Source organism: Rhinatrema bivittatum, chromosome 9 (assembly GCF_901001135.1).
Source record: "Rhinatrema bivittatum chromosome 9, aRhiBiv1.1, whole genome shotgun sequence".
Classification (NCBI taxonomy): domain Eukaryota; kingdom Metazoa; phylum Chordata; class Amphibia; order Gymnophiona; family Rhinatrematidae; genus Rhinatrema; species Rhinatrema bivittatum.
The window spans coordinates 9,554,149-9,581,586 of record NC_042623.1 but is presented as its reverse complement, the minus strand read 5'-3'; the positions used below and the strand labels follow the sequence as shown (position 1 = coordinate 9,581,586).

The 27,438-nt window shown below is 48.4% G+C and overlaps 1 protein-coding gene across 5 annotated transcripts in view; it reads right to left on the bottom strand.

Annotated features, from left to right (window-relative positions):
• FRMD4A (FERM domain containing 4A) overlaps positions 1 to 27,438 on the bottom strand; it is a 461,080-nt gene that overhangs the window by 307,060 nt on the left and 126,582 nt on the right. Inside the window, exon 1 of one of the 5 annotated variants that reach the window (XM_029617204.1) lies at positions 25,208 to 25,527. The exons of 3 other annotated variants lie outside the window; for them this stretch is intronic. In XM_029617204.1, the coding sequence (XP_029473064.1) occupies positions 25,208 to 25,366 (159 nt within the window). In that variant the 5' untranslated portion in view covers positions 25,367 to 25,527. Of the gene's footprint in view, positions 1 to 25,207; positions 25,528 to 27,438 lie in introns of those variants that run through there. One more of the 5 variants, XM_029617197.1, reaches the window with a different exon arrangement.

Genomic DNA, 27,438 nt, shown 5'->3' with positions numbered 1-27,438 from the left:
AAATTGGGTCTGAGTAAGCAAAACAAATGCCAGCTAGAATGAACCTGTTTAATCTGATTACCCAAAACATTACGAGATATCGAACGAAGCCACGAAAGCACCCTGCCAGCCCCATGGACGTCAGGACGTCTCTCTCCAGTCATCTTCCTTGATCGTCTTTCCAAATAAGTTTTGGGGTCTGTAGCCCAATGGGAAACAGAATCTGTCACGATGGCTTGATGACCATGGGGCTGACAAACCCAGTTCAGATCTGTTATTCATTTAAATATCCTGACGGGGGATGAGATCTCCGCATAAGGATCCGACGGGTACTTCCAAGTGATCCACTGTCAGAGAGAGGATGCTGGGCTTAATGGGCCACTGGTCTGTCCCAGGTTGGCACCTCTTATGTTCTTATTTTGAGAGCATCTTTATAAAATAAAATAGAGTTATGGTCAGAGCAGCAGCTTTGGTTAAAAAAAAAAAAGAAGAGAAACTGGAGTCCAAGATGAGTATATGAATTTTATATTTTTTACCCCATCAGCTGCTTCCAGGTCAACCAGAATATTCCTCAGAAAGAGCCTTCATTCAAAGATCATCATTCTTCCTTTCTCCCCCTCCTGCAGCACCAGCCTCCGGCAGGAAGGAATGAGCTGCCGGTCCCTCTGGAACAGGCTCTTGGCACAGACAGAAGGTGGCGCTGTCGTGCGATGAGCGGGTTTCTCCTTCTGGAGCTGGCAACATTGCCACAGCCGCATCCCCAGGGCTGGGTGGCCCAATGAGCAGGCACCGAGCCTGGGACTCCGCTGGGACACTGGGTCGGCCCATACGTGATTTCTCCAAGTCTCTCCTCGAACCGGGAAGGCAGCAAACGTGGGAATTCACGAGAGGAAAGACGCGCTAGCCTGGGAAACGGCTTCCTTTCTAGGGTCAACCAAGGACATTTGCAGACCTCACACAAACAGCGGAAATATTTTATTTATTAAATGGAAAAATATGCAAATTACTCAAAATCAAGGGGAACTCGAGAGAACCGTCAAGCATGCCGAATTATTAGTGCACCAAGCTAAGCTTCTGCCTGACCCAGAGAAAGCAGGGATTTCTGAAAGCCTCTGGCAGGTCTTCAGGATGTCCATCATGAATATGCATGAGACACACACCGGCATATACTGGAGACCCAATCCATGCAATCTCTTTCCGGCACATTCACGGTGGACATGCTAAGATCCTGACTGGCTGTGGGGGTCACTGGGGCAGATTGGGGAAGCTCTGCTTTAAGCAATCCTGGAGAGCTCCCTATCCACTTGTGGGGGTGGTGCAGGCAATCCATCATGAATATGCATGAGATGTATTTGCGTGCCTCGACCGGGTTCTTAGACCCAAAAACTGCAAAGTTAGGTGCACACGTTTAGAAGATCAGAGGCCCCCGACCCAGAGCGAAGGTGGAAGTTGGGTTGTGCACGCTGAGGCAGGTCACTAGCACTTTTAAAAATGTAACGTGCGTGCTTAGCTCTAATCCAGGCCCCTCCGGGAAGGCCTCAGTGCGAGGTCTCCTTTGTGCAAGCTGTGGAAACGTGTGCAGGCCGCATCGGTCAGCGCACCCTCGTGGCCGACCGATGCGGGTTAACTGCGTCGAGATCCGACACTGTGAGCCTTCGCGGCCCCTCCGACCGTCCACGAACAGAGGGTCAGGCACCCGGACTCGTTCCTCAGTGCTGTGATCATAGGCTCTGCCACTGTCACAGGGTCACAATGACCGGGACTCCCTCCTCCCTCCAGGGGCCGTGAGTGCTACCTCTGCAGCATCCCTCCCCTGGCTGCCCCAGGGATCAGAACACCCGAGCTGACCACCGAATCCTAGTCTAGCCACATGGCCACTGGGCCCAGCGCAGATTCACTATTTTTACCCACACAAACGATCAGCGTGACTTTGAAAATATCCCGTACCGCAGGATGGCCAACTCGGGTCCTCGAGAGCCATAAACTGCCCCCCTTGCCCCAGTGTGTGCAAATCTACCTCATGCATTTTAGCCCGAAAACCTGAGCACTGGCTGGGGACCCACTGGTGGAGACTCCGAAAATCTCTTCTCAACTCTGTCCCTGTTAATATCAAGATGGAAGAAGGAAGAGAAAGTGACAGAGCTGTGCAGGAGGGGTGGGGGGCAGTTTGGAAATCACTGGGAACCCTTCACGTCTCCCTGTGATGTTTTGTGGGCTTCATCCAGTCTGCACTGCGACAGACAGACAGACAGACAGCCAGCCAGCCCTTCGCCTGGCCTTAGCTCACATGCTGCTATCCTGACCCACTGTGACCCGCCTTGAGTTATTTGTGCATTCAGGGCGGGTCCATGCTTAGAAATAGCTTGCGGTGGTAACGCAATGTGCCTTGAATGTCGGGCGATTTCCGGTCCCTAGCGCACCCCCTGACCTGGTGTTGAGAAAAAGGAGCAGACACCCAGCTACCTCCGGTAACATTGCAGGTCGTGATCTCATGCACAAGGGAGAAAAAGCAGCTTCCTGCCACTTCCAGGGGGTTGCATAATCAGTCGTCGATTAATTAGTACAGACTTGCTCCCGCCGTGGGGTGTTAGCTGACAGTTTCTAGCAAAAACCGTTCCTTCTCGGTGAGAAACCACGTCCAGTCTGGGCTGGCTGTAAGGAGCTGCAGCTTGTTCATTTATAGAGGCCACCGCCGGGCAGGACGAATGCAAAGCTGCGTAGCGCGCATTCAGGCGCTACCTGGGAGGTCCAGCGCACGTGCGCAGAGAAACACCGCGCTGGCCAGACCGGGCCTTCGCAGTCCCCACCCTGACAAGGCCTCCCGCTAGACTTGCACCGTAGCCTACGAACGTAGAAATCGCCGGCGGGAGAAGGGTTTGTCTGAGCGTTAGCTCCATCCATCCCCGCAAAGGATGGGGAGGGGGGAGGGCAGTGCTGGAGGGGAGGAGAGGGGAGCGCGCAGCTCAGCGAGGGTTTCCCCGTTCTGTAGCGCTGGACGGTGGCCCCCTCCCTGGGAAGGGGGGGTTACATGTTCCCACGGTGGAAGGGCTTTGCAGAATGGGGTCCCTGAAGGTCACCCACAAGGAGGGCATTCGTCTGATAGGATGAGAAGGAATAAACAGGATTACAAGGATCTCCCTTTCTCCGGAAAGGTACAGAGTCACAATTTATCATAAGCATAGAGAGTTCGGGGCTGCTTTGTGCTCTGTGTACTTTCCCCAAGGCTGTGACTGACAAAAACCTTCCCGGGTAACCTCTTGCTTGCACTAACGATGGCCCAGTGCCAAATCCGGTCCCAGGAAATCGTGGAGTAATCCTGGGACCCAGCGCAGAACCCACGAGAGGTCAGGTTTGCTTTTCGGAGCAGCTGGCACTGGTAATCGCACACCTGAGGAAGGGAGGGGAGGATCTCGTGCTTTCTACTCTTATTATCCAGAGTCTGCTCTGAGATAATTAACATAATTAATCCCAATGATATAAGCATAAGGGGAGATAAAGTGGTAGACTGAAGCAAAGTTGACTCGATTTGCTCCTGCGCTTCCTCAGTTGCAGCATTGTTTCTGTGGTTTTGCAGTTCGGAGCCCTTTTTCCTGGCCTAGTTTTACATCAGGGATGCTGCACACTTGCCTGTGACCCTTCCATGAGGTGGCGGTAGCTGGGGAATGCTGGGAACATAAAATATGTCATACTGGGTCAGACCAAGGCTCCATCAAGCCCAGCATCCTCTTTCCAACAGTGGCCAATCCAGGCCACAAGAACCTGGCAAGTACCCAAACATTAAATACATCTCAAGCTACTATTGCTTATTAATTTATAGCAGTTTAGGGATTTATCATCTAGGAACTTATCCAAACCTTTTTTAAACCCAGTTACACTAACTGCTGTAACCACATCCTCTGGCAATGAATGCCAGAACTTAACTATGCACTGAGTGAAAAAGAATTTTCTTCGATTTGTTTTAAATGAGCTACTTGCTAACTTCATGGAGTGCCCCTGGTCCTTCTATTATCTGAGAGAGTAAATAACCGATTTACATTAACTTGTTCAAGTCCTTTCATGTTTTTGTAGACTTCTATCATATCTCCCCTCAGACATCTCTTCTCAAAATTGAACAGCCCTAACTTCCTCATAGGGGAGCTGTTCCATGCCCCTTATTTTGGTTGCCCTTCTCTGTACCTTCACCATCGCAACTATATCTTTTTGAGATGCGGTGACCAGAATTGTACACAGTATTCAAGGTGTGGTCTCACCATGGAGCGATATAGAGGCATTATGACATTTTCTGTTCTATTATCCATTCCCTTCCTAATAATTCCTAACATTCTGTTTGCTTTTTTGACTGCTGCAGCACACTGAGCAGACGATTTTAAAGCATTATCCACTATGATGCCTAGATCTTTTTCCTGGGTGGTAGCCCCTAATATGGAACCTAACATTGTGTAAAAAAAAAGGTTTGGATAAGTTCTTGGAAGAGAAGTCCATTAACTGCTATTAATCAAGTTTACTTAGGGAATAGTCACTGCTATTAATTGCATCAGTAGCATGGGATCTTCTAGGTGTTTGGGTAATTGCCAGGTTCTTGTGGCCTGGTTTGGCCTCTGTTGGAAACAGGATGCTGGGCTTGATGGACCCTTGGTCTGACCCAGCATGGCAATTTCTTATGTTCTTAACTACAGCAAGGGTTATTTTTCCCTATATGCAACACCTTGCACTTGTCCACATTAAATTTCATCTGCCATTTGGATGCCCAATCTTCCAGTCTTGCAAGGTCCTCCTGTAATGTATCACAATCTGTTGGTGATTTAACTTCTCTGAATAATTTTGTATCATCCGCAAATTTGATAACCTCACTCGTCGTATTCCTTTCCAGATCATTTATATATATATTGAAAAGCACCGGTCCAAGTACAGATCCCTGAGGCACTCGACTGTTTACCCTTTTCCACTGAGAAAATTGACCATTTAATCCTACTCTGTTTCCTGTATTTTAACCAGTTTGTAATCCATAAAAGGACATCGCCACCTATCCCATGACTTTTTAGTTTTCCTAGAAGCCTCTCATGAGGAACTTTGTCGAATGCCTTCTGAAAATCCTAATTCACCACATCTACCGGTTCCCCTTTATCCACATGTTTATTAACCCCTTCAAACAAATGTAGATTTGTGAGGCAAGACTTCCCTTGGGTAAATCCATGTTGGCTGTGTCTCATCTAACCAGGTCTATTTAAATGTTTTGTGATTTTATTCTTATAACAATTTCCATGATTTTTCCCAGCATTGAAGTCAGGCTCTCTGGTCTATAGTTTCCTGGATTACCCCTGGAGCCCTTTTTAAATATCGGGGTTACATTGGCCATCTTCCAGTCTTCAGGTTCAATGGATGATTTTAATGATAGATTATAAATTAATTGAAATAGGTCTGAAATTTCATTTTTTAGTTCCTTCAGAACTCTGGGGTGTATACCATCCGGTCCAGGTGATTTACTACTCTTCAGTTTGTCAATCAGGCCTACCACATCTTCCAGGTTCACTGTGATTTGGTTCAGTCCATCTGAATCATTACCCATGAAAACCTTCTCCATTACAGGTATCTCCCCAATATCCTCTTCAGTAAACACCAAAGCAAAGAAATCATTTAATCTTTCCGCGATGGCCTTATCTTCTCTAAGTGGCCTTTTAACCCCTCGATCATCTAACGGTCCAACTGACTCCCTCACAGGCTTTCTGCTTCGAATATATTTTTAAAAGTTTTTATTGTGAGTTTTTGCCTCTGCGGCCAACTTCTTTTCAAATTCTCTCTTAGCCTGTCTTATCAATGTCTTACATTTAACTTGCCAATGTTTATGCTTTATCCTATTGGATCCTTCTTCCAATTCTTGAATGAAGATCTTTTGAATAAAATAGCCTCTTTCACCTTACATTTTAGCCATGCTGGCAATCGTTTTTCCTTCCTTCCACCTTTCTTAATGGGTGGAATACATCTGGTCTGTGCTTCTAGCATGGTATTTTTCAACAATGTCCAACCTGTTGCACACTTTTTACCTTTGTAGCTGCACCTTTCAGTTTGGGGTAGATTTTAAGAGGTTCGCCCAATTTTACAAATTGCGCGCGCAAGTTGTAAAATTGGGGGTCAGCGTGCGCAAGGGGGTGCACAATTGTGCACCTTGCATGCGCCGAGCCGCACTGCCTTCCCCCGTTCCCTACCCCCCCACCCTTCCCCCCTACCTTTTTCTTTTTTTTTGTTGTTGTTGTGGAACTTACTTCAGCCCTGGGGCTGAATTAAGTTACGCGTGCCGGCCAACTGCCAGCGCGCAATCCCCGACATGGCAGCAAATGGCCACTGTGCCAGGAGCCTCTGACCTCGCCCTGCCCCCTGGACCGCCCGCCCCGCCCCCTCCCCACCCCTTTTTGCAAGCCCCGGGACTTACACGCGCGTCGCCGGGCCTTTTGAAAATAGGCCTGGCATGTGTTACCCTTTTGAAAATCCTGCCCTTTTTTCCTAACTATTTTTCTCTTTTTATCAAAGTTTCCCTTTTGAAAGTTTAGCACGAGAGCCTTGGATTTGCACACTGTTCCTTTTCCAGTCATTAAATCAAATTTGACCATATTATGATCACTATTGCCAAGCGGCCCCACCACAGTTACCTCTCTCACCAAGTCCTGTGCTCCACTGAGAATTAGATCTAAAATTGCTCCCTCTCTCGTCAGTTTCTGAACCAATTGCTCCATAAAACTGTCATTTATTCCATCCAGGACTTTATCTCTCTAGCGTGTCCCGACGATACATTTACCCAGTCAATATTGGGGTAACTGAACTCTCCCATTATTACTGCTCTGGAATACAGAATCGGGGTGTTGGGTGCTGACCCACAGAGCACGTCCTGTTCCGTTTCAAAGTTGAGTAGAAGGAGTCTCAGGAGGGCTAGAGGACTACGAATTGAGCCTTCAACAGAGGATTTCTTTGTTCCAGCAGTTTCCGGCACAGTTGTTATGGATGTTATGGATCTACGCAATCAGTCACAAGAGGAGCCTTGGAGCGCCTCATCTGATGGTCAGAAGTCACAACAGGATCCTTCTCTTTCTTGTCTGGCTCTGGGGCTCACCCTTTGAAGTGGTGTTTGTATTTCGGAAATGCCTTTCTAGTTACATTTTTGACACTGGATTATCAATGTATTAATAGCCATTTTCCCTCATATGGTAAAAAAACACGTTAGTTGATGTAAACAGTTGTCAGAGGAGTTCGGCCCATCAAGCTCAATGGGAGGTCCATGACACAAAGCCTTGAGCCTTCTGCCCAGCTCACTTAATTTCTAATCTAAAATGCACTAATGAGATGTTGAACTTCCCGATACCAATTTTAGTAGCATTTTCTCACAGCTGAGGTTTTCCCTTAGAGAATCACCCCAGTGTCACACGCAGCAGCAGTCTGAAAACCATCTTGAAGCTCAGGACGAGAGCACCCCAGAAGCCCAGGATAAGACATGGATGGTGGCCCTCATCTGCAGTGTAATGTCTTGTACAAGCCTGTATAGACTGTATGAAGACTAGAGGAGGCCATTGTACGGGGGCGGGCAAGATGGACACCGGCCCGCCCTGCTGGAAGTAAACTCCTGAACACCCATCCCCATCTGATGCCCCCTCTCCCCACACCCTCCCCCCCCTTCCTCTGAATACTCGTGGCGATGGCACTGGTCTTGCGGTCCTTATCTTCCATCATATTCTCCATGAATCTCTCTGCTTCGTTAATGCAGAATTCTCTACCCACATTGGGTCTTGCAGAAACAGGAACGACTGCAGACGGTGACCCCTTCAGGGAATCTTTTCTCAGAGAATTCTGCACCGCTAAGACTTTCTCTGTGCCACGAATCTGAATCACCTTGAGGTCCAGCATTCAGCACAAAACTGCGCTACTTACTAGTCTGGGACAGAAAAGGCCCTCGTTCAGCAGACGTATCCTCTGAGCACTTGTTCAGCGAAGAGCGTTTGATGGCTCTCAAATAGCTTTTTTGAGCTGCTGCACAGAAACCGGTTTCCCTGTTATTTTCCCACGTCTCTTTTCTATTGCATTTCGGACACAGGTTTTGGGTCGACGCACACCTTGTCTCCTGCACCTTGGTTCTATCAGAGATGAATTATTGTCCTGTGCAATGGCAGGAGCCGTCACATCATGAACGATGTCGCTGTCTTCAAACGGCAGGACTAGCCCTGAAGTGACCACCACGAGAACATGCGCGCCTTCTGGGGGGGGGGGACTTATCTTCTTGTATTGCACTTTTACTGTGATCAGCAAAATTAAGAGATAGATGCTAATCACAAGAGTATGCAAGAGTGCGAGCCCCAAAAAATGCGTGTGTGCTTGTGGACAGATTTCAATGTTTCTATATAAAATTTTGAATGCCTAGAAAATTCATTGCTAGGGATGTGCAGTCCCCAAACTTTCCCCTCAGTTCTTTGGTTGCCAAAACCAAAAGTAACGGACCACTGGTAGCCCTGGCTGGGCTCCCCTGAACCCTACTTCCATCTTCCTGGATCCTCATTGAAAAAGGACAGGAGCGATACCCGCTCATTCGCGCCTGAGTGCTGTCCAGCACGCTTACATTGTTCTAACACAGTAAAGCTTTAATTCAGGTTGTTTTGTCTTTTACGTAGAAGGTTGTACCTTAGACTATGTCCAAGAGCATGTTATTGATCACAAGTTTGCATTTGAGATTTTGGGCTTCCTCGTTATAAATGTTCTGTATGCATTTATACCAAAAAAAACCCCCAAAATTTTAAATAAAGAACATTTTCAGAATCAGAAATATTTTCTTTTTTAACATCAGACTCACACATTTGAAAATTTCCATAAAGGGTGCTAATTAATTCATAAAATTTACAAATTGAATGATGAAAGCTAAAAGTCACTGAGGTACTCTACATCTGTCTCTCATCATTCTGTCATCACTGGCTGCCACTCTCTCACCCCTAGTAGAACATCAAAGGACACGGACATCATCCCATGTCATCTCTGGCTGCCACACTCTCATTTGTAGGACCTCGTCCAAGGACACTGTCATTCATGTCATCACTGGCTGGCACTCTCTCATCTCTAAGACACATCAAATGGCACTGACATCATCCCATGTCATCTCTGGCTGCCACACTCATCTGTAGGACCTCGTCCAAGGACATTGTCATTCATGTCATCACTGGCTGCCACTCTCTCACCCCTAGTAGAACATCAAAGACACGGACATCATCCCATGTCATCTCTGACTGCCACACTCATCTGTAGGACCTCGTCCAAGGACACTGTCATTCATGTCATCACTGGCTGGCACTCTCTCACCCCTAGTAGAACATCAAAGGACACGGACATCATCCCATGTCATCTCTGGCTGCCACACTCTCATCCGTAGGCCTACGTCCAAGGACACTGTCATTCATGTCATCACTGGCTGGCACTCTCTCATCTCTAAGACACATCAAATGGCACTGACATCATCCCATGTCATCTCTGGCTGCCACACTCATCTGTAGGACCTCGTCCAAGGACACTGTCATTCATGTCATCACTGGCTGCCACTCTCTCATCTCTAAGACACATCAAAGGACACGGACATCATCCCATGTCATCTCTGGCTGCCACACTCATCTGTAGGACCTCGTCCAAGGACACTGTCATTCATGTCATCACTGGCTGCCACTCTCTCACCCCTAGTAGAACATCAAAGGACACGGACATCATCCCATGTCATCTCTGGCTGCCACACTCATTTGTAGGACTACGTCCAAGGACACTGTCATTCATGTCATCACTGGCTGACACTCTCTCATCTCTAGGACACATCAGATGGCACTGACATCATCCATATCATTGCTCACTCCTAGTACAACTTCAAAGGACACTGATTATGACAGCTTCTGGAGAGCAATGCATTCAGTTAAAACAGGGCATTTTTACAAGTTCCAGCAAGGCGAGAAATACGTCAAGTGGCATTTTCAGTATTAGGCCCTGAGCTATGGAATTCAGCTCCAGTGGACATTCATTTGCAGATGAATGACTTGGCTTTTAGGAAGAAAGAAAAAACCTGGTTGTTCCCAAATGCGGCGAGTTAAATGTGAGCTGTGCAGGGAGAGTGCCACATGCATTATGGAGGAATATGACAAGAGCCTTGCCAGTTCTTTTTACAGAAGGGGAGATACGAGAAGGGGGTTGTCAGTTTTCTCTGTTAGAGATTGGGAAGGGGAGAGTTGGTGGAAAAGATGCATCAGGTTTTATTTTTATGTTCTTTTTAAATGGTATTATGTTTTGATATTGTTTTAAAAAAATGTACATCAAGCATTAGATACTGGTGTTTTCCTTAATTACCTGTTGTTTAAAAAAATGTACACCACTTTGAGCAGATTTTGTATTCTGGTTGGGCGGCATATGAGAAATGAAATCATCCCATGTCATCACTGGCTGCCACTCTCTCAGGACCAACTCACAGGACATTGTCGTCATCCCATGCCATCACTTGCTGCCACTCTCTCACCCCTAGGACCACATCAAAGGACATGGACATCATCCCATGTCATCTCTGGCTGCCACACTCTCATTTGTTGGACCATGTCAAAGGACAGTGACATCATCCCATGTCATCACTGGCTGCCACACTCTCATCTTAGGACCAACTCACAGGACATTGACGTCATCCCATGTCATCTCTGGCTGCCACACTCTCATTTGTCGGACCATGTCAAAGGACAGTGACATCATCCCATGTCATCACTGGCTGCCACTCTCTCATCTTAGGACCAACTCACAGGACATTGACGTCATCCCATGTCATCTCTGGCTGCCACACTCTCATTTGTCGGACCATGTCAAAGGACAATGACATCATCCCATGTCATCACTGGCTGCCACTCTCTCATCTTAGGACCAACTCACAGGACATTGACGTCATCCCATGTCATCACTTGCTGCCACTTTCTCACCCCTAGGACCACATCAAAGGACATGGACATCATCCCATGTCATCACTGGCTGCCACTCTCTCACCCCGAGGATGATGTCCAGATGACATGGACATCATCCCATGTCATCTCTGGCTGCCACACTCTCATCTGTCGGACCATGTCTAAGGACAGTGATGTCCTCACTGGCTGTGCTTCCTTGCCCCAGGACTACATCAAAAGACATGAACGCCATCATTTTTCAACTCTGGCCGCCACTTTTTCATCCTTGGAATCAAATCAAAGAACAGTGAAATCATTCCATGTCCTTACTGGCTGCCACCCTCTCACCCCTAGGACCACATCAAAGGACATGGACATCATCCCATGTCAACTCTGGCTGCCACACTCTGTGATTTCCTCACTGGCTGCCACCCTCTTGCCCCTAAGATGGACACTGAGATCACTCCTCATCATGAAGGACTTGAGAGATTGGACTCTCGGAACTCAGTAGTTTAATAAGGAAAAGAAGACTTCCTGCTTGGGGGAAAATGTCTGCAGGCCATCTTAAAGTCTTGCCTCAGCTAGAATTTCAAATAAGTTTTCTGCATTCTGTGCCTCTGGTGAACGATGTCCTACTGAACACATCCTTCCAGTTCTAAAAGGGAAGCATTCACAAAGCAGAAAGCAAACCAAAACCTGCTTGTTGAGGGACTTGTAAGAGCTTCTCCTGCAAACGGCGAAAGGCTTTCTTTCAGGGCTGCAATCATAGTGCACGTGTCCTTGAAATACTAAATGCCCTGCCTGCAGTGCGAGCGCATATCAAAGAAATATCATTAGAATGGAAAATTATAAATAAAACAACGGAGCAAACATTAAGGTTTTTCTCCCATCCACAGCGTACCCTGGTTCCCACAGACTGTCCACGCCTAGGGCAGGACTATTTGACCTCACGCATGCGGTTCGTGCTGAATTTTCCTGCATCGTGCATGTGATGGTTCTGTATATCTTAGATCAGTAAAATGTTACATCAGACACGGAAGCCAGAAAGGAATTTGAATTTTGTAGAGTAGTCGCATTGCTTTTGGATTTAATAAAGCCTGCCATTAAAGGTGGTGCTTCTTTATGGATTGTTTAGAGTTTTCTGCAGAGATCGTTGCTTCAAAAGACCGGGAAGCGGAAGAATGTTATAATTCTGATAGCTCGTCCCACGCGGGAGAACTAATGGGAAGCGAAGACGCTTCTTCCATGGATGTACAGAAAATAATATTTTCCTTTTGCACCACATGTCACACTTTTCTCCTTTGTATAAGAAACTTCACACATCTCTGGTTAGGAAGCCATTCGTCTAGAGGGGCAAACAGTTTCACCAATATCCCTTACATACGATTGCGTGTAGAGTTGATACGAGAGAACCCAGTCCTTCTGGTTTCTCGTGCAAATTCTGCAGTGCTTCGCCTCTTTCCACAGAGCGCTTTTATCAATCTACCAGGATATTTTTTTGGCGAAATTGTTTTATTTTAATAAGCTCTCCTACCCCCACCCCACCCCCTTCCCTCCCCTTTGCTAATAAAAACAGAGCTGGAAGCTTCAAAAGCCGAGCCCTGTCGCATAGTTTCTCAAACATTTGGGGCTAATTATCCTTTCTGGAAAGCAGCTCAAGCCTGATAAATGCTTAAGTATGCGGCCCCAAAGCCTGAAGGGTCTCCCGGGCCGGGCTGTCTGGGCCGTGCGAGGGCACTGCAGCTTCCGAGCTGCTCCCCCAGCCTGGGAATCTCCCGGCGCTTTCTGGCCTGTGAAGGCAGCCGACCCGGGTTCTGGGAAATGCAAGGCCGCCTGGATCCTGAGGAGGTTTCCAGCTCAACCTCAGGCCCTCCGGCTCCGCAGCCACCACCAGCCCCAGCTGCAAGATTTACCAACCTAAACCTCCGCTTCCTTCTCTGCGTCGGGATTAACCCAGGGCCTGGGCTGTTTTGGAGACTCTGCACAGCCACTTTCACCCCTCAAGGCCCGGCTGCGGTCAGAGGCAAACTCTCACCCAAAAGGTTGGAAACCAGATAAACCCAGAATTCCTATTGCATTTTTCACGTCTTTACTTTTAAAGCTGTAATTTACCAGATTTGTTTATGTAGCAAATTTTGGCAATGAGCTCCCTGGAAATTAAGCTTTTAAAGTGGAGGAAGGTTAGGACTTTCTCATGCTTTCCAGGGCAGGAAAGGTTTCGGGACCCCCCTCCTTCCCTGTGCTCGCAGCCTCCCAGCCTGAATCAAAAGGGTGAGCTGACCCCGCCCCCCTCCCCCCCCCCAGCTCGGCACCTAGGGCGGTCACCCTGGCCCAGGCAAGAATGAAACAGCATCACACTACATCTGGCACTGCACATCTGGACCTGTCTGGGACTCCTCCAAGGCAGTGGCAGCTTAACGAGGTCCGAAAAACGAGGACTAACCGGCCAAAGCTTCAGGCAGCCTCTACCTGCTTTTCTCTCGTCCCTTCCATTCATCCAGGACCATCAGTGGCTGCGGTCAGTGTACAGAAAACCACAGTAACGATATCGCTAGACGGTAAACACAGGCCAATATTAAAAAAAAACAGATAAGATAAATCAGCCGGATAAGTGATCCTGCATATTCAGTGGGATAAATGACCCTCAGGTAACCCCAGTTAACGTTATCAGCTACGGCAGGGGGGAATGAAAAAAAGTGGATCTATATTCAGGCAACAACCAACAAGGACTGAATTACACAGTCTGGATAAACAGATAAGCATGGGTGTAGCTTGCTTATTGAGGCGGTTACTACCCTAACTAATTAAGCTAGATATTTCACTTAGATGCAGCTCCAGCACTGCTCTCTACATTAATGGAGGGGGGAAGGGAAACAGAACCAAAAGGTTACTAAGGGCCAAGAGTAACAGATAAGTATGAGAGAAAAAAAAAAGTGCGAAACTTGCTGGGCAGACTGGATGGGCCATTTGGTCGTCTTCTGCCGTCATTTCTATGTTTCTATGTTATATATGTTTTGCCGGATAACTTTACATCTAGCCAGCTATGTTTTCAATGTCGCTGATTAGGTTTAAAGTCTCCCGGCCTCCTGCAGCCCGGTAACATTAGCCTTACCCTCCGGTTAAGTGGTGCATCTCATGGCCTATGGCCCAATCGCTGACTCCCCACCCAAGCTCTAACCCACCGGCCCTGCTGGGCCTTCCCCCAAACCCTTCTGATTTAATTGGCAAAAGCTGAAGGGATCCCCACTGGCACTGGTTTCCCCCTTCCCTGGCCCATTCCCCTCTTCCCCTTAATGCACACCAAATTTGTCCTCAAGGGCCTCCCCATGCCATCGCTAACCCCTCCCGGTACCTTCGGCTGCTGCTACCACGACCCAGGCCTGGTACTTCCAGCACCGCTCACACAGCAATGCCTGGAGCCCTGGGCCCGGGTCACAGCAGCGGAGAACCGGGATGCAGGACGGGAGGGAGGGAGGCCCTGGGGGGAAAACAGGGGAGCAGGTGGGGAAATGCTGGGGGGGGGGGCAGGTTTGCAGACTGGGCCCAGTAGGGCCAATGAGCTTGAGCTTAGGTAGGGGAGGAGTGATTGGGTCACCGGGCTCACAAGCTGCTTAATTTTGTTTTTTTTTAACAGCTGCATGAACGTGGCCGGTTAAAGCTAAACTTATCTGGATACCTTTAGCCCTCTTCTCTGCCACATCTGGAGCTGGCCAAATTACTTATTCATTTAACCACAAATATTGGAGAAAGCTAGAGAAGTTATTCGGCTAACTTGTCCCCACCCAAAACGTCCCCTACACAGCCCTTACTTATTCAGCTACAGGGAATATTAAAGGCTCCCCATTTAGGTGGATAACTAATGACGCTCTGCAGAGATAAATAAAAATGGAGACGGAAAGCAAACATATCTCAGAAGGAAGCATCGCGCTATTGCTAATGAGCGACAGCAGCCTTACTGCATCGCTGGCGTGCAAAACGGCATCAACAACTGGACTGCCACCAATGCGACTATTGGGTAGATATAGAAAGCATTGAATGCCCTAATCTGCTTGAGCTCTGAATCAGATTTTATTCAGTTCACCTCTCCCCATTCTCATCTGTAGGTAGTTGAGTTGTTTACATCCTGGCTAACCCCACCACCACCTGTCCCCTTGAACTGGATCCTCAAAATCCAATTAGTTCTGAGGGGAAAACTGGCGTCCCCCATAGCTTTGCCCCATTTGGATTTGCTTTTGGATTTCATGAGGTAAAATGTAATAATCTGACACCATAGCTCTGAACTAGTACTAAATTCGACAAAACCACAGAAGGGAAAACCTGACCGCCTATTCCAGTAAATACCACCAAGGTTGAAGAGGTTACCCTGGAATTATCATGTGTTGGATGTAGGCACCACACCAAGAGCCGTACATGTCAGAACCCCTCCAGTAGATGAGCTTCAGACACTTGTAAGGGGAAGACTTGAAGGAAGGAAGAGAGAAGTCATTTTAATCTCCTATAAATAAAGCATTGTATTCAAAGAGAGTAGACAAGGATATTAGTTTTAGACAAATAAGAGGGAATGCAGGCAATGAAGTCTTCAATAAACTGGAAAAGCCCAAACTAGTGAATCAGATTTACCAGTACAAGTCGTGCCCTGTGATTGTGTAATGAGAACAGATTGTGTAATAAGGTACAGAGAAGGGCGACCAAAATGATAAAGGGGATGGAACAGCTCCCCTATGAGGAAAGGCTGAAGAGGTTAGGGCTGTTCAGCTTGGAGAAGAGACGGCTGAGGGGGGATATGATAGAGATCTTTAAGATTATGAGAGGTCTTGAACAAGTAGATGTGAATCAGTTATTTACACTTTCGGATAATAGAAGGACTAGGGGGCATTCCATGAAGTTAGCATGGGGCACATTTAAAACGAATCGGAGAAAATTCTTTTTCACTCAAAGCACAATAAAGCTCTGGAATTTGTTGCCAGAGGATGTGGTTAGTGCAGTTAGAGTAGCTGGGTTCAAAAAAGGTTTGGATAAGTTCTTGGAGAAGTCCATTAACGGCTATTAATCAAGTTTACTTAGGGAATAACCACTGCTATTAATTGCATCAGTAGCATGGGATCTTCTTAGTGTTTGGGTAATTGCCAGGTTCTTGTGGCCTGGCTTGGCCTCTGTTGGAAACAGGATGCTGGGCTTGATGGACCCCTGGTCTGACCCAGCATGGCAATTTCTTATGTTCTTATGTCTTATCAGGTCGCTCACAACAGATTTGCATTGGAGGCACTGTGCCTGATTGGAGTGCTGCAACCACCAGGGTACCAAAGGGATCTCAACATTCATTTTACTCCATTATGCAAGACACCGTCCAGTATCTTGCATTCATCTTACTCGATTTCAGCGTAAGACAACGTCCGGTTCTTTGTCTCATTTCATTTATCATAGACATTATGTCTTAATGCTGTTAAAAGATGGTTATTTCACAATAAGCTAATGCTCAACGTGGAAAAAACGGACACGATTATGCCTACACCCTGAAGACTCCATCACCAGTAATCCCCACAATGTTTAGTTTTAGCGGTCACAGCTTGCCAATCAGACAACACGTACAGAACCTGGGAGTTATTATCGATACAAACGCATTCTGGAAGGCCATGGTCACAGCCTCATTCTATAAACTGTGCCTGCTTCTTGACCCTCTAGAGTAGACTTCTGAATGGTCTTTCAGGCTCTTATTCTGACAGGCCTAGATTACTGCAATGCACTGTATATGGGTCTTCCTGTTAACATTATCTGTGCAATTCAGATTGTTCAGAACGCCACCCCTCGCCTGCTAACCGGTGCAAGGACTCTCGATCAAATTACACCTCTCTTACGGTCCTTGCACTGGTTAACAATCCAGTGGCCAATTCAACATAAAGTCTTGTTTTCAGTACATAAACTTCTTCATAATGAGTCCATACTGTGGTTCGGCTGTGTGCTACGAGTTGACAACCCCTCACGTGCACTCAGATCGGAAAATAAGAACATATTGGAAATTCCTTGCTCACCTAGCTATAACCAGGGAGAGAGCCTTCTCGGTGGCTGGTCCTAAAGTCTGGAGCAGATCCACTTAAGTTTATCCTTACACACAAGCCTTCTGTGATGAAGTCATCATTTGAAGTCTGATCTTCATATTGGATCCCAATGCAGGCCCTTTTATCTTCTTGTATTATTGTCACAGAATGTCCTTTTTATTTAATATTGCTCTATGTATGCTTTATCTTATGTATGTGCGAGCTGTAATCCACCTCGAACATTACATGAATGGGGGTGGACAATACGTCTTTTAAATAAATAAATAAATAAATAAATACCCAAATCTATAAAATCATGAGTGTTACGCGTGCCGTCCGCGGCAGACCCGCGGCTCGGCCCCCTCACCTCTCCCAAGTGACTCCAGAGCCTGGTCCCGTGCCTCTGGCGGCGGTAGGCCACCGGCTCCGTCCTCGGGCCACCCCTGGTGCCTCCGGCTGAGCTACAGACCCTGCTATCTCCTGCTGCTCCGCGTCGGGCCTCTCCGCATGGCCCGTGGAGAGATGCTGCTACTCGGCACCGCGCCCCTCCCTAGGCGCGCGCGCATCACCGTGACTTAAGTAGGGCCGGCGGCAGGACCGAGCCGCGGCCCCAGATGATGACGTCAGCGGAGCACCGGTATATAAGCCCGGGCTCCGCTCCCTAGTTTTGCCTTTGCAACAGGTCTCCTTGCTGGTCAAGTACTCGTTGCCTCCTGAGGGATTCGCCTCGTTCCTGTGTTCCTGTTCCTTGCTGACTCCAGTTCCCGGTTTCCTTGTTCCTGCGTTCCTGTTCTTCAACCCTTTCTCTGATTGCTTTCACGGACTTTGATTCTGCTTTGCCTGACCACGTCGTTGACTCTCTCCAAGCCCGGACCTCTGCTTTGCCTGACCACGGCATCGCCTCTCTCCAGACCCAGACCTCTGCCTTGCCTGACTACGCTATTGCCTCTCTCCAGACCCAGACCTCTGCCTTGCCTGACTACGCTATTGCCTATCTCCAGACCCAGACCTCTGCATCGCCTGACTACGCTATTGCCTATCTCCAGACCCAGACCTCTGCATCGCCTGACTACACTATTGCCTATCTCCAGACCCAGACCTCTGCCTTGCCTGACTGCGCTATTGCCTATCTCCAGACCCAGACCTCTGCTTCGCCTGACTGCGCTATTGCCTATCTCCAGACCCAGACCTCTGCTTCGCCTGACTACACTATTGCCTATCTCCAGACCCAGACCTCTGCATCGCCTGACTACACTATTGCCTATCTCCAGACCCAGACCTCTGCATCGCCTGACTACACTATTGCCTATCTCCAGACCCAGACCTCTGCCTTGCCTGACTACACTATTGCCTATCTCCAGACCCAGACCTCTGCCTTGCCTGACTACACTATTGCCTATCTCCAGACCCAGACCTCTGCATCGCCTGACTACACTATTGCCTATCTCCAGACCCAGACCTCTGCCTTGCCTGACTACACTATTGCCTCTCTCCAGACCCAGACCTCTGCCTTGCCTGACTGCGCTATTGCCTATCTCCAGACCCAGACCTCTGCATCGCCTGACTACACTATTGCCTATCTCCAGACCTAGACCTCTGCCTTGCTTGACTACACTATTGCCTATCTCCAGACCCAGACCTCTGCCTTGCTTGACTACACTATTGCCTATCTCCAGACCCAGACCTCTGCCTTGCTTGACTACACTATTGCCTCTCTCCAGACCCAGACCTCTGCCTTGCCTGACTACACTATTGCCTATCTCCAGACCCAGACCTCTGCCTTGCCTGACTGCGCTATTGCCTATCTCCAGACCCAGACCTCTGCCTTGCCTGACTACGCTATTGCCTATCTCCAGACCCAGACCTCTGCCTTGCCTGACTACCCTATTGCCTATCTCCAGACCCAGACCTCTGCATCGCCTGACTACACTATTGCCTATCTCCAGACCCAGACCTCTGCATCGCCTGACTACACTATTGCCTATCTCCAGACCCAGACCTCTGCTTCGCCTGACTACACTATTGCCTATCTCCAGACCCAGACCTCTGCCTTGCCTGACTACGCTATTGCCTATCTCCAGACCCAGACCTCTGCTTCGCCTGACTACACTATTGCCTATCTCCAGACCCAGACCTCTGCTTCGCCTGACTACACTATTGCCTATCTCCAGACCCAGACCTCTGCATCGCCTGACTACTCCATTGCCTATCTCCAGACCCAGACCTCTGCCTTGCCTGACTACGCTATTGCCTATCTCCAGACCCAGACCTCTGCCTTGCCTGACTACGCTATTGCCTATCTCCAGACCCAGACCTCTGCTTTGTCTGACTACACTATTGCCTATCTCCAGACCCAGACCTCTGCCTTGCCTGACTACGCTATTGCCTATCTCCAGACCCAGACCTCTGCCTTGCCTGACTACACTATTGCCTATCTCCAGACCCAGACCTCTGCCTTGCCTGACTACACTATTGCCTCTCTCCAGACCCAGACCTCTGCCTTGCCTGACTACACTATTGCCTCTCTCCAGACCCAGACCTCTGCATCGCCTGACTACTCCATTGCCTCTCTCCAGACCCAGACCTCTGCATCGCCTGACTACACTATTGCCTATCTCCAGACCCAGACCTCTGCCTTGCCTGACTACACTATTGTCTCTCTCCAGACCCAGACCTCTGCCTTGCCTGACTGCGCTATTGCCTATCTCCAGACCCAGACCTCTGCATCGCCTGACTACGCTATTGCCTATCTCCAGACCCAGACCTCTGCCTTGCCTGACTGCGCTATTGCCTATCTCCAGACCCAGACCTCTGCCTTGCCTGACTGCGCTATTGCCTCTCTCCAGACCCGGACCTCTGCCTTGCCTGACTGCGCTATTGCCTATCTCCAGACCCAGACCTCTGCCTTGCCTGACTGCGCTATTGCCTCTCTCCAGACCCGGACCTCTGCATCACCTGACTACGTTTGACTATCTCCTCGCTCAGAGCTCAGCCTTGCTTGCCACCGCTTCCTGATTGCCACCAGCCCTGACTCAAGCTTGCCCCTTGACGCCTCTTCGGTCTTTGTCCTGGACATGGCCTATTCAGGCTTCGGCCTGCTCTTGCTCGGGCGCCCCCTGTCAGAATTTGTTCCTTTGGCGCCCGGGTCTCCGGGACTCTACCTTGTCCAGTACAGACTGTATCCTTCCTCTGTTGCTGTCTTTGGGCTGACCTCGATCCTTCCACCCACGACAACATACGGAGGCCCACCTAAGTCCAGCCGGCCCCAGTACCCAAAGGCTCAACCTGCGGGGAACGAGAGCTGGTATTGGTGAAGCGCCAGCCGGCCTCCGTCCATCAGCCCACTCCGCCTCCCGATGGTGGGGACTCGTAGGATCCTTCCTACGGGTTGCGTCAACCCCACCTCAGCCCAAGGGTCCACCTCCAGCACAACAATGAGTAGGGGACTCTCCATGAAACCAGCAGATTTAAAACGAATCATTGAAAGTATTTTTTCGCTCTCTAAATTTCAGACACTTGTTTCTAGCCTTGCTTCTAAATGCAATGCATTCCACAGGGGAGCCTGATATTTAAATGGAAAGCATCTGGTGCCTTATTTCACAGCCTCAATAAAGCTTCTTATGATGAACACAACATTCTCAGTGGTTTATGGGATGAAACAATACAGACAAATAACGCTGTAAACGTGAGGCGCAGAATCTTCCATCTTACACAGCATCTCACTGGTCGCTAATGCAATTCCTGCAAGCATGAGGATTTAGTTTGTGCCAAAAATCACCCTCGCCACAGTATTCTGAAGTAGCTTGGCCTGTAAACGTCTCAAAGACGTTTCTGAAGAACCCAAGTATGGGCTGTTTCAATAGTCTGCATGCAAAGAGACCTGCATGAGAGATTTCACTGTTCTTTAGCATTTTAAAATCATAGAAAAACCTACAAGTGCTATTCCCCTCTTCTGTCGCACCCTTACTGGCTTGCCAAGTGACACTGGGAGCTCTTCTCCAAGACAATCCTTCAATGCTGAAGGGGCCACCGCAGCAAGGGTACCCCCAGGGCCTGACCCCAGCCAGCTCTGAACAAAGAGCAGAGCGCCCCGTCACAGGGCCAGCCCCAAGAAATGGCATTTTCAATCATTTCGCAGTCACCACAAGTGCATTACTGAGGCCTCACATGGCTCAGGTCTAAGTGCTGCTTTTCCATTTAAACTGTGGCAGGGAGCGATAACAGACCTCCTGTGGCAAGTCATCTGCTGCAAGCAGTTTAATACCAGAGGTTTTAGGCTCTGTGTTTATAATGAGATCACTCCGCTGTCTGCTTAGCATTCTCAGACACTGGAAGGACGTGTGTGGGAACGTGTGATTTTTTTTTTCCCCCAACGTTTTAAGCAAATGGATGAAGAATGGGTTTGCCCTCCATATGTTCTGAGCAAGTGGTCGTTTTCTAAAATAAAAAAGGCAGCAGGTTGAGGCCAGTGGCAGCTTGCATTTTCCACGTCGGCTGCAGTGGGAAGCTGTTTGGTTCAAGGAGGTTTCATATCGGCGACTGGGTGTGACTTGGCGGAAAACTGGCACTGGTTTTAGAATTACACATCCTTAGGAGAAAAAAATAACCACAGATGCAGCATTTAGAGCCCTCAGGAGTCAGGCCTGGTGCAAGAGCTTTTGGCAAAGCTTCAGTCATTTCCCTGCCCCCATCCCGTCCCTCAGCTGCTCTAGCAAAATGCTTCCACCTACTGGCAGCAGTGACTCCAGCATAGCGCCCCCTACGCATTGGCTCTGGCACAGCACCCCTCTGGATCTTGCGCTGGTGGGATTTTGCCCCCCCAAAAAAATGTTGGCACTCTAGATGTCACCTAGTTTGCCTAATGGAAGCACCGGCCCTGCCAAGAGTGGAACAGTAGTGACACCTACTGGCCACACTCAGAGTACACATGTACAGAGTGCCTGGATGGAGAAGCAGTCTCTGGCTTCTGGCTGAGGACTGACATCCCATGGATGAGCTACATGGGACATGCTCACTGATCAAAACCAATGTCCATTACTATATTCACTACTCAAAACCAGCGTCCTTACTACAATCATTGATCAAAACTGGCATTCTTACTAAATTCACTGATCAATACCAATATCAATTACTACACTCACGGATCAAAACCAGCATCCTTACTACAATCATTGATCAAAACTGGCATTCTTACTATATTCACTGATCAATACCAACATCCTTACTACACTCACTGATCAATACCAATATCAATTACTACACTCACGGATCAAAACCAGTGTCCTTACTACAATCATTGATCAAAATTGGCATTCTTACTATATTCACTGATCAATACCAACATCCTTACTACACCCACTGACAATATCAATTATTAAACTCTCTGATCAATACCAATATCCGTTACTACACTCACTGATCAAAATCAGCAGCCATTAATTACTACACTCACTGATCAATAGCAATATCCATTACTACACTCACTGATCAAAACCAATGCCCATTACTATATTCACTACTCAAAACCAGCGTCCTTACTACAATCATTGATCAAAACTGGCATTCTTACTAAATTCACTGATCAATACCAACATCCTTACTACACTCACTGATCAATACCAATATCAATTACTACACTCACGGATCAAAACCAGCGTCCTTACTACAATCACCGATCAATACCAATATCAATTACTACACTCACTGATCAAAACCAGCGTCCTTACTACAATCACTGATCAAAACTGGCATTCTTACTATATTCACTGATCAATACCAACATCCTTACTACACTCACTGATCAATACCAATATCAATTACTACACTCACTGATCAAAACCAGCGTCCTTACTACAATCACCGATCAAAACTGGCATTCTTACTATATTCACTGATCAATACCAACATCCTTTCTACATTTACTGATCAATACCAATATCAATTACTACACTCACGGATCAAAACCAGCGTCCTTACTACAATCACCGATCAAAACTGGCATTCTTACTAAATTCACTGATCAATACCAACATCCTTACTACACTCAATGATCAATACTAATATCATTACTACACTCACTGATCAATACCAATGTCAATTACTACATTCACTGATCTTGGAATAAAAGATCCAGGCTACAAGGGGTTACTCACTGATCTGCCGTAATTCAGCCTAATATGATTATCGTTGCGGTGAATAACGTATTATCATAAGTAAGACTGTGTGACCACTCTTTTTAATGGAAGATGTTCAGACGAGACGTCCCTGCACGTCACCCTCTTAATGAAAAAGGTGACAATGCAATTTTCTTACTATGACGAGTGCTTTAGTGATCTGGCACAATCTGATGCGATATTCCTATGAACCAGTAGACCTGGGTTCAAATCATGCCCTCCTTGAGAGCTTTGTTCATATAAAAAAAATATACATCTCAGCTGCATGTGTGCCTCTCACGTCACCTTGCGCCAGGTGTGCTAAAGGACCTTCCCACTCTTCAGTGTGCCTGGCCTACTCTCTCCCCTTGCGTCAGGTACTCAGATTCTAAGCTCTTTGTACCTTTACATAACGTATTGTAAAGTATCTTATTGCAGGGCACTATACAAGCGTCCCAGTGAATAAAACCTCACAGAAAGGTGCAGACCCCTCTTTATCTGGCACATGGACTCACCGGGCCCAATATTCAATGCTGCCGGGATAAGTTACAAAGGATATTCAGCGGCAAGGCTATGCCGCTGAATATCTGCAAATTTCTCACAGCTTAGCTGGATATGTGCTATATCCGGCTAAGTTAGACCAGTTCTATGGCCGGCCTAACTAATCTGATTAACTTAACTGGATAAGAATGGCCGCCCCTGATCCACCACTGCGCTTCTCCACAAACTGACTGGCTAATATAACCAGATATTCAGTGGCCTGCTAGATAGCCGGATAAATCCTACTTACTCGGCTATTGAGCGCTGAATGCGCTTTGAATATTGGGCCCACTGAAACTAGCTGGCTGTATCAAGCCTCTCAGGGGTCAGATATTTTTGTAAAGAAGGCTTCCAGCTGGCTGAGTCCATAATTAACCAGCTAAAATGGGACAGCTAACTCCGATCCTCAAGAGCCAGAAACAGGCCTGGTTTTCCAGATGTCTGCAATGAATGTGTATTATACTACTGAATTATACTACAAGGAACTGTATTATACTACTTCATTTTCTACAAAATTTGTGGCCTGTGTACATATTATTTGCACCTCCCTTCTCATTTGTGTGGTTAATTTTTGGAGTGTTGCTAGTGCCTCATGTGTGCTCAATGAATATGTAAGACATAGATTTAGATGCATTGCTTCCATGATATGCAAATCTGTAGCATGCATATTCATTGTGGATATCCTGAAAACCAGGCCTGTTTGTGGCTCTTGAGGATCGGAGTTGGCCAGCCCTGGGCTAGAAGATCCCTTTGCAAATTGTGCTCTGAAAATCCCACTCTGCTATCGGGAGCATATTTAAACTGATTGCACGTGGCACTTTTCATAGGCGCTATTGATCTAGTGATGCAATAGGACCAGTGTGCATGCACGTGTTAATAACTGCAGCCCGTGGAACTGCACAAAATCTGCAGTTTAAAGAGGTTGTTTAGCTTTCATGAACCGTTTTGATGGAGTAATTAAATTCCCGAGAACCACGAAACAAATCAAAATAATACTGAGAACGCCAGTTTAATTGCATGCCATAAGCCTATTAGCTGAATTAGAGTATTTCAGTTTATGTGCAGCAGTGTGTGTGTGTGTGGCAGCCGTAACCCAGCGTGTTCACGAGGCTTGGCAGGGAGCAGACGCAAGGCTAAGTAACAGAATCCTCCCGCCACCCACCAAGAGCTGCTGCTGCTGCTGCCGACAAACCTATTCACAGGGTTTCGTACTGACTGTGAACCCTGGGCTTAAGCATCCCCCATGGAATTTGGCTTTTTACATGGAAGACCCAGCGGTAGGGGGGTCCTCCGGCACTGCTCAAGGAGGGAGGAGCAGCCTGGGGGTTAGGGCAGGGGGGGCTGCCGTCCAGGGAAGCTCCGGGTTCAAATCCCACCGCTGCTCCTTGTGACCTCGGGCAAGTCGCTTTACCCTCCCCATTGCCTCAGGGTACAAAACTTATTGTGAGCCCTCTGGGGAACACGGACCTGAATGTGATCCACTCTGAAGTGCCAAAAGGCGGAGTAGAAATTAAATAATAAATACAGGACCCCCGCCCCCCCTCTGGGAGGAGAGGAAGGGATGCTGCCTCTGCCTTACCTGGTACAGCGCCCTGGAGATGCACCCAGGCTTCAGAAGCTGCTGCAAGCCCCGCAGCTTCCCAAGGCGACAGGTCCTGAGCGCCCGGGAGGTCAGGGTCCAGAGCAGGCGGTCCCAGCCGTACAGGAAATCCTCAAAGCTGAGCAGGACGGTGGCCATGCCGAGCGCAGCCCGCGGACGGCTCAGTCCATAACATCAAGCAGATGAGCGAGCGCTGCAGCCAAGAAGGCCAGCTCCACGTTTGCCTTGCATTCCTGGTCAGGAAGTCCGTCCGCAGGGACGCGTAAATCCTCTCTAAAATCAGGTTCCCCCGAGCCCAGACGTCCCAGGGGACTGGGTCCCCCTCCTCTGAAGCTTACGCTCGCTCTGCACTGGACCCAAGAACGCGCCTCTCCCATGCAAGCCCTTCCCTTCACTTCAAACTCCCAGGACATCATCCAGGGCACAGAAAGATCTGCTGCTGCTGCTGCTGCCGTGATTCCCTGCCAGCATATTCCCAGGACGCTCCCCACTTCAGTGTAACCCTTTCACGAAAGCCTCCGAGGAGCGGCACTTGGGCTCTGGAGACGTGGCGGACGGGCCACAGCTCTGCTCCCGCCTCTCCCCTTCTCCCTCTCCTTCTTGCAAAGCTTAGGGCTTTTCTGATATTTTTACATCTTGCTTGGAAGGAAAGCTGCACCACACCCCGTGTTTTGGGACAACCTCCTCCTCCTCCTCGGAGGTTCGGCAGCTTGCACAGCTGTTTGCTGGGCTCCCACGCTGCATGTGCTGATCGATGCTGGTGTTGCTTTTTCCACATCAGCGTCGACCCCAGCCCTAACCCCCACATGCACGCGCCAAGCCCCCGCCACCCACCTCCTGCAAGGGGGGAGCTCCACCGGGGAAAGAGCAGGAGCCACGGCCAAGCAAAGGCGGTCCCGAGGGGGTGGGATGGTGAGTCATGAGCACAGATGTTCTCCTCAATATCATTTCTCCCTCTTCCTGGCGGTGCAGCTGTGAGGGCCGTGGCGTGATCAGTGTCCATGAGGACCCAGAGCTACAACCTCAGGTGCTGGTGCCGGAGCAACACAGTAAGGGGGGGCAGAGAGAGAGCAAAATGGCCCATCCATTTGTTGGCGTCCCCTATGGAACCCAACAGCCGTTCCCCCTTCTCCCACGTCCCTCATCCAACCTCTCACCCTCTTGGGGCTGTGACCATCACTCCCTGCAGGTCACCCCCGCTGCTTCATGAGTGTCCTCTCGCCGCTAGAGATCTCGGCCGTCCATCTCAGCTACAAACTGAAAAAGTGAACTTTCTGGGAGTCGCACCCGAGGCGATGAGCACACGAGCGTGTAAAAGGCAGGTGTTTGCTATCTTACAAACCTCAGACGCTCACACGGAGGTACGAGTTTGCAAAGTCACGCGTGCAAGAAAGTGGCAGGTCAGCTGCCCAGGCGACTTGTGTCTTCCAGCTTCCTCATGCATATTTACGCCCGCTCCTATTCTGGTGAAAGTGACATCGCACGTCTTTATTGTGAAGTGCTAAGCGGGTAGGAAGTCTGGAGGGACCGGGAGGGTTTCTGGGGCCTGGGCTAACTGGTGGACTAATTGGTAAGACTGGTAATTTCACTGACAGGCGTAGGTTAGAAACTTTGCTGACTTACACATGTAAAAACGTGCAGGCACTACTTGTATTTCTCGTGTAAAAACTCCGCAAGTCTATCTTTAAAACAGAAAGTCAGAAAATGCGTCCACAGCACTTCAGCACCACCTAACCGTATGAATCCGACATAGGTCGTGGCTTTTCCACCACTACTTATCCAGCTAAGTAAGATATAAATATCTGTATTTGAGACTTATCCGGCTCTCTTATTTAGGCAGATAAATAGCGCTTATAAGTCCTATCCAGCTAACCTGAATATCTCTTTATGCCTACTTTTTTCATCCACACATGCACGATACACATAGGTTATAAAATAACGACCGTGTCCATATCCACGTGTTTTTGGGTATGCACGCAGCTCTTTTAAAAGCTGTCCTCCCTGATTATAAACCCTCTGGGGACAGGGAAATATCTGCACTACCTGAAGGTAAGAGTGCGGCAAGGCGGAATAGGAAAATGAATAAATAGAAGCCCCAGGCAGCACCTGCTCCCCTCGTGCAGCCAGCCTGAACAGAAGAAAGCCAGGACTCTTCCAGAATCTGCACAGTGCAAAAACTCCTGAGCCACCACAGCGCACAGCTTTCATGT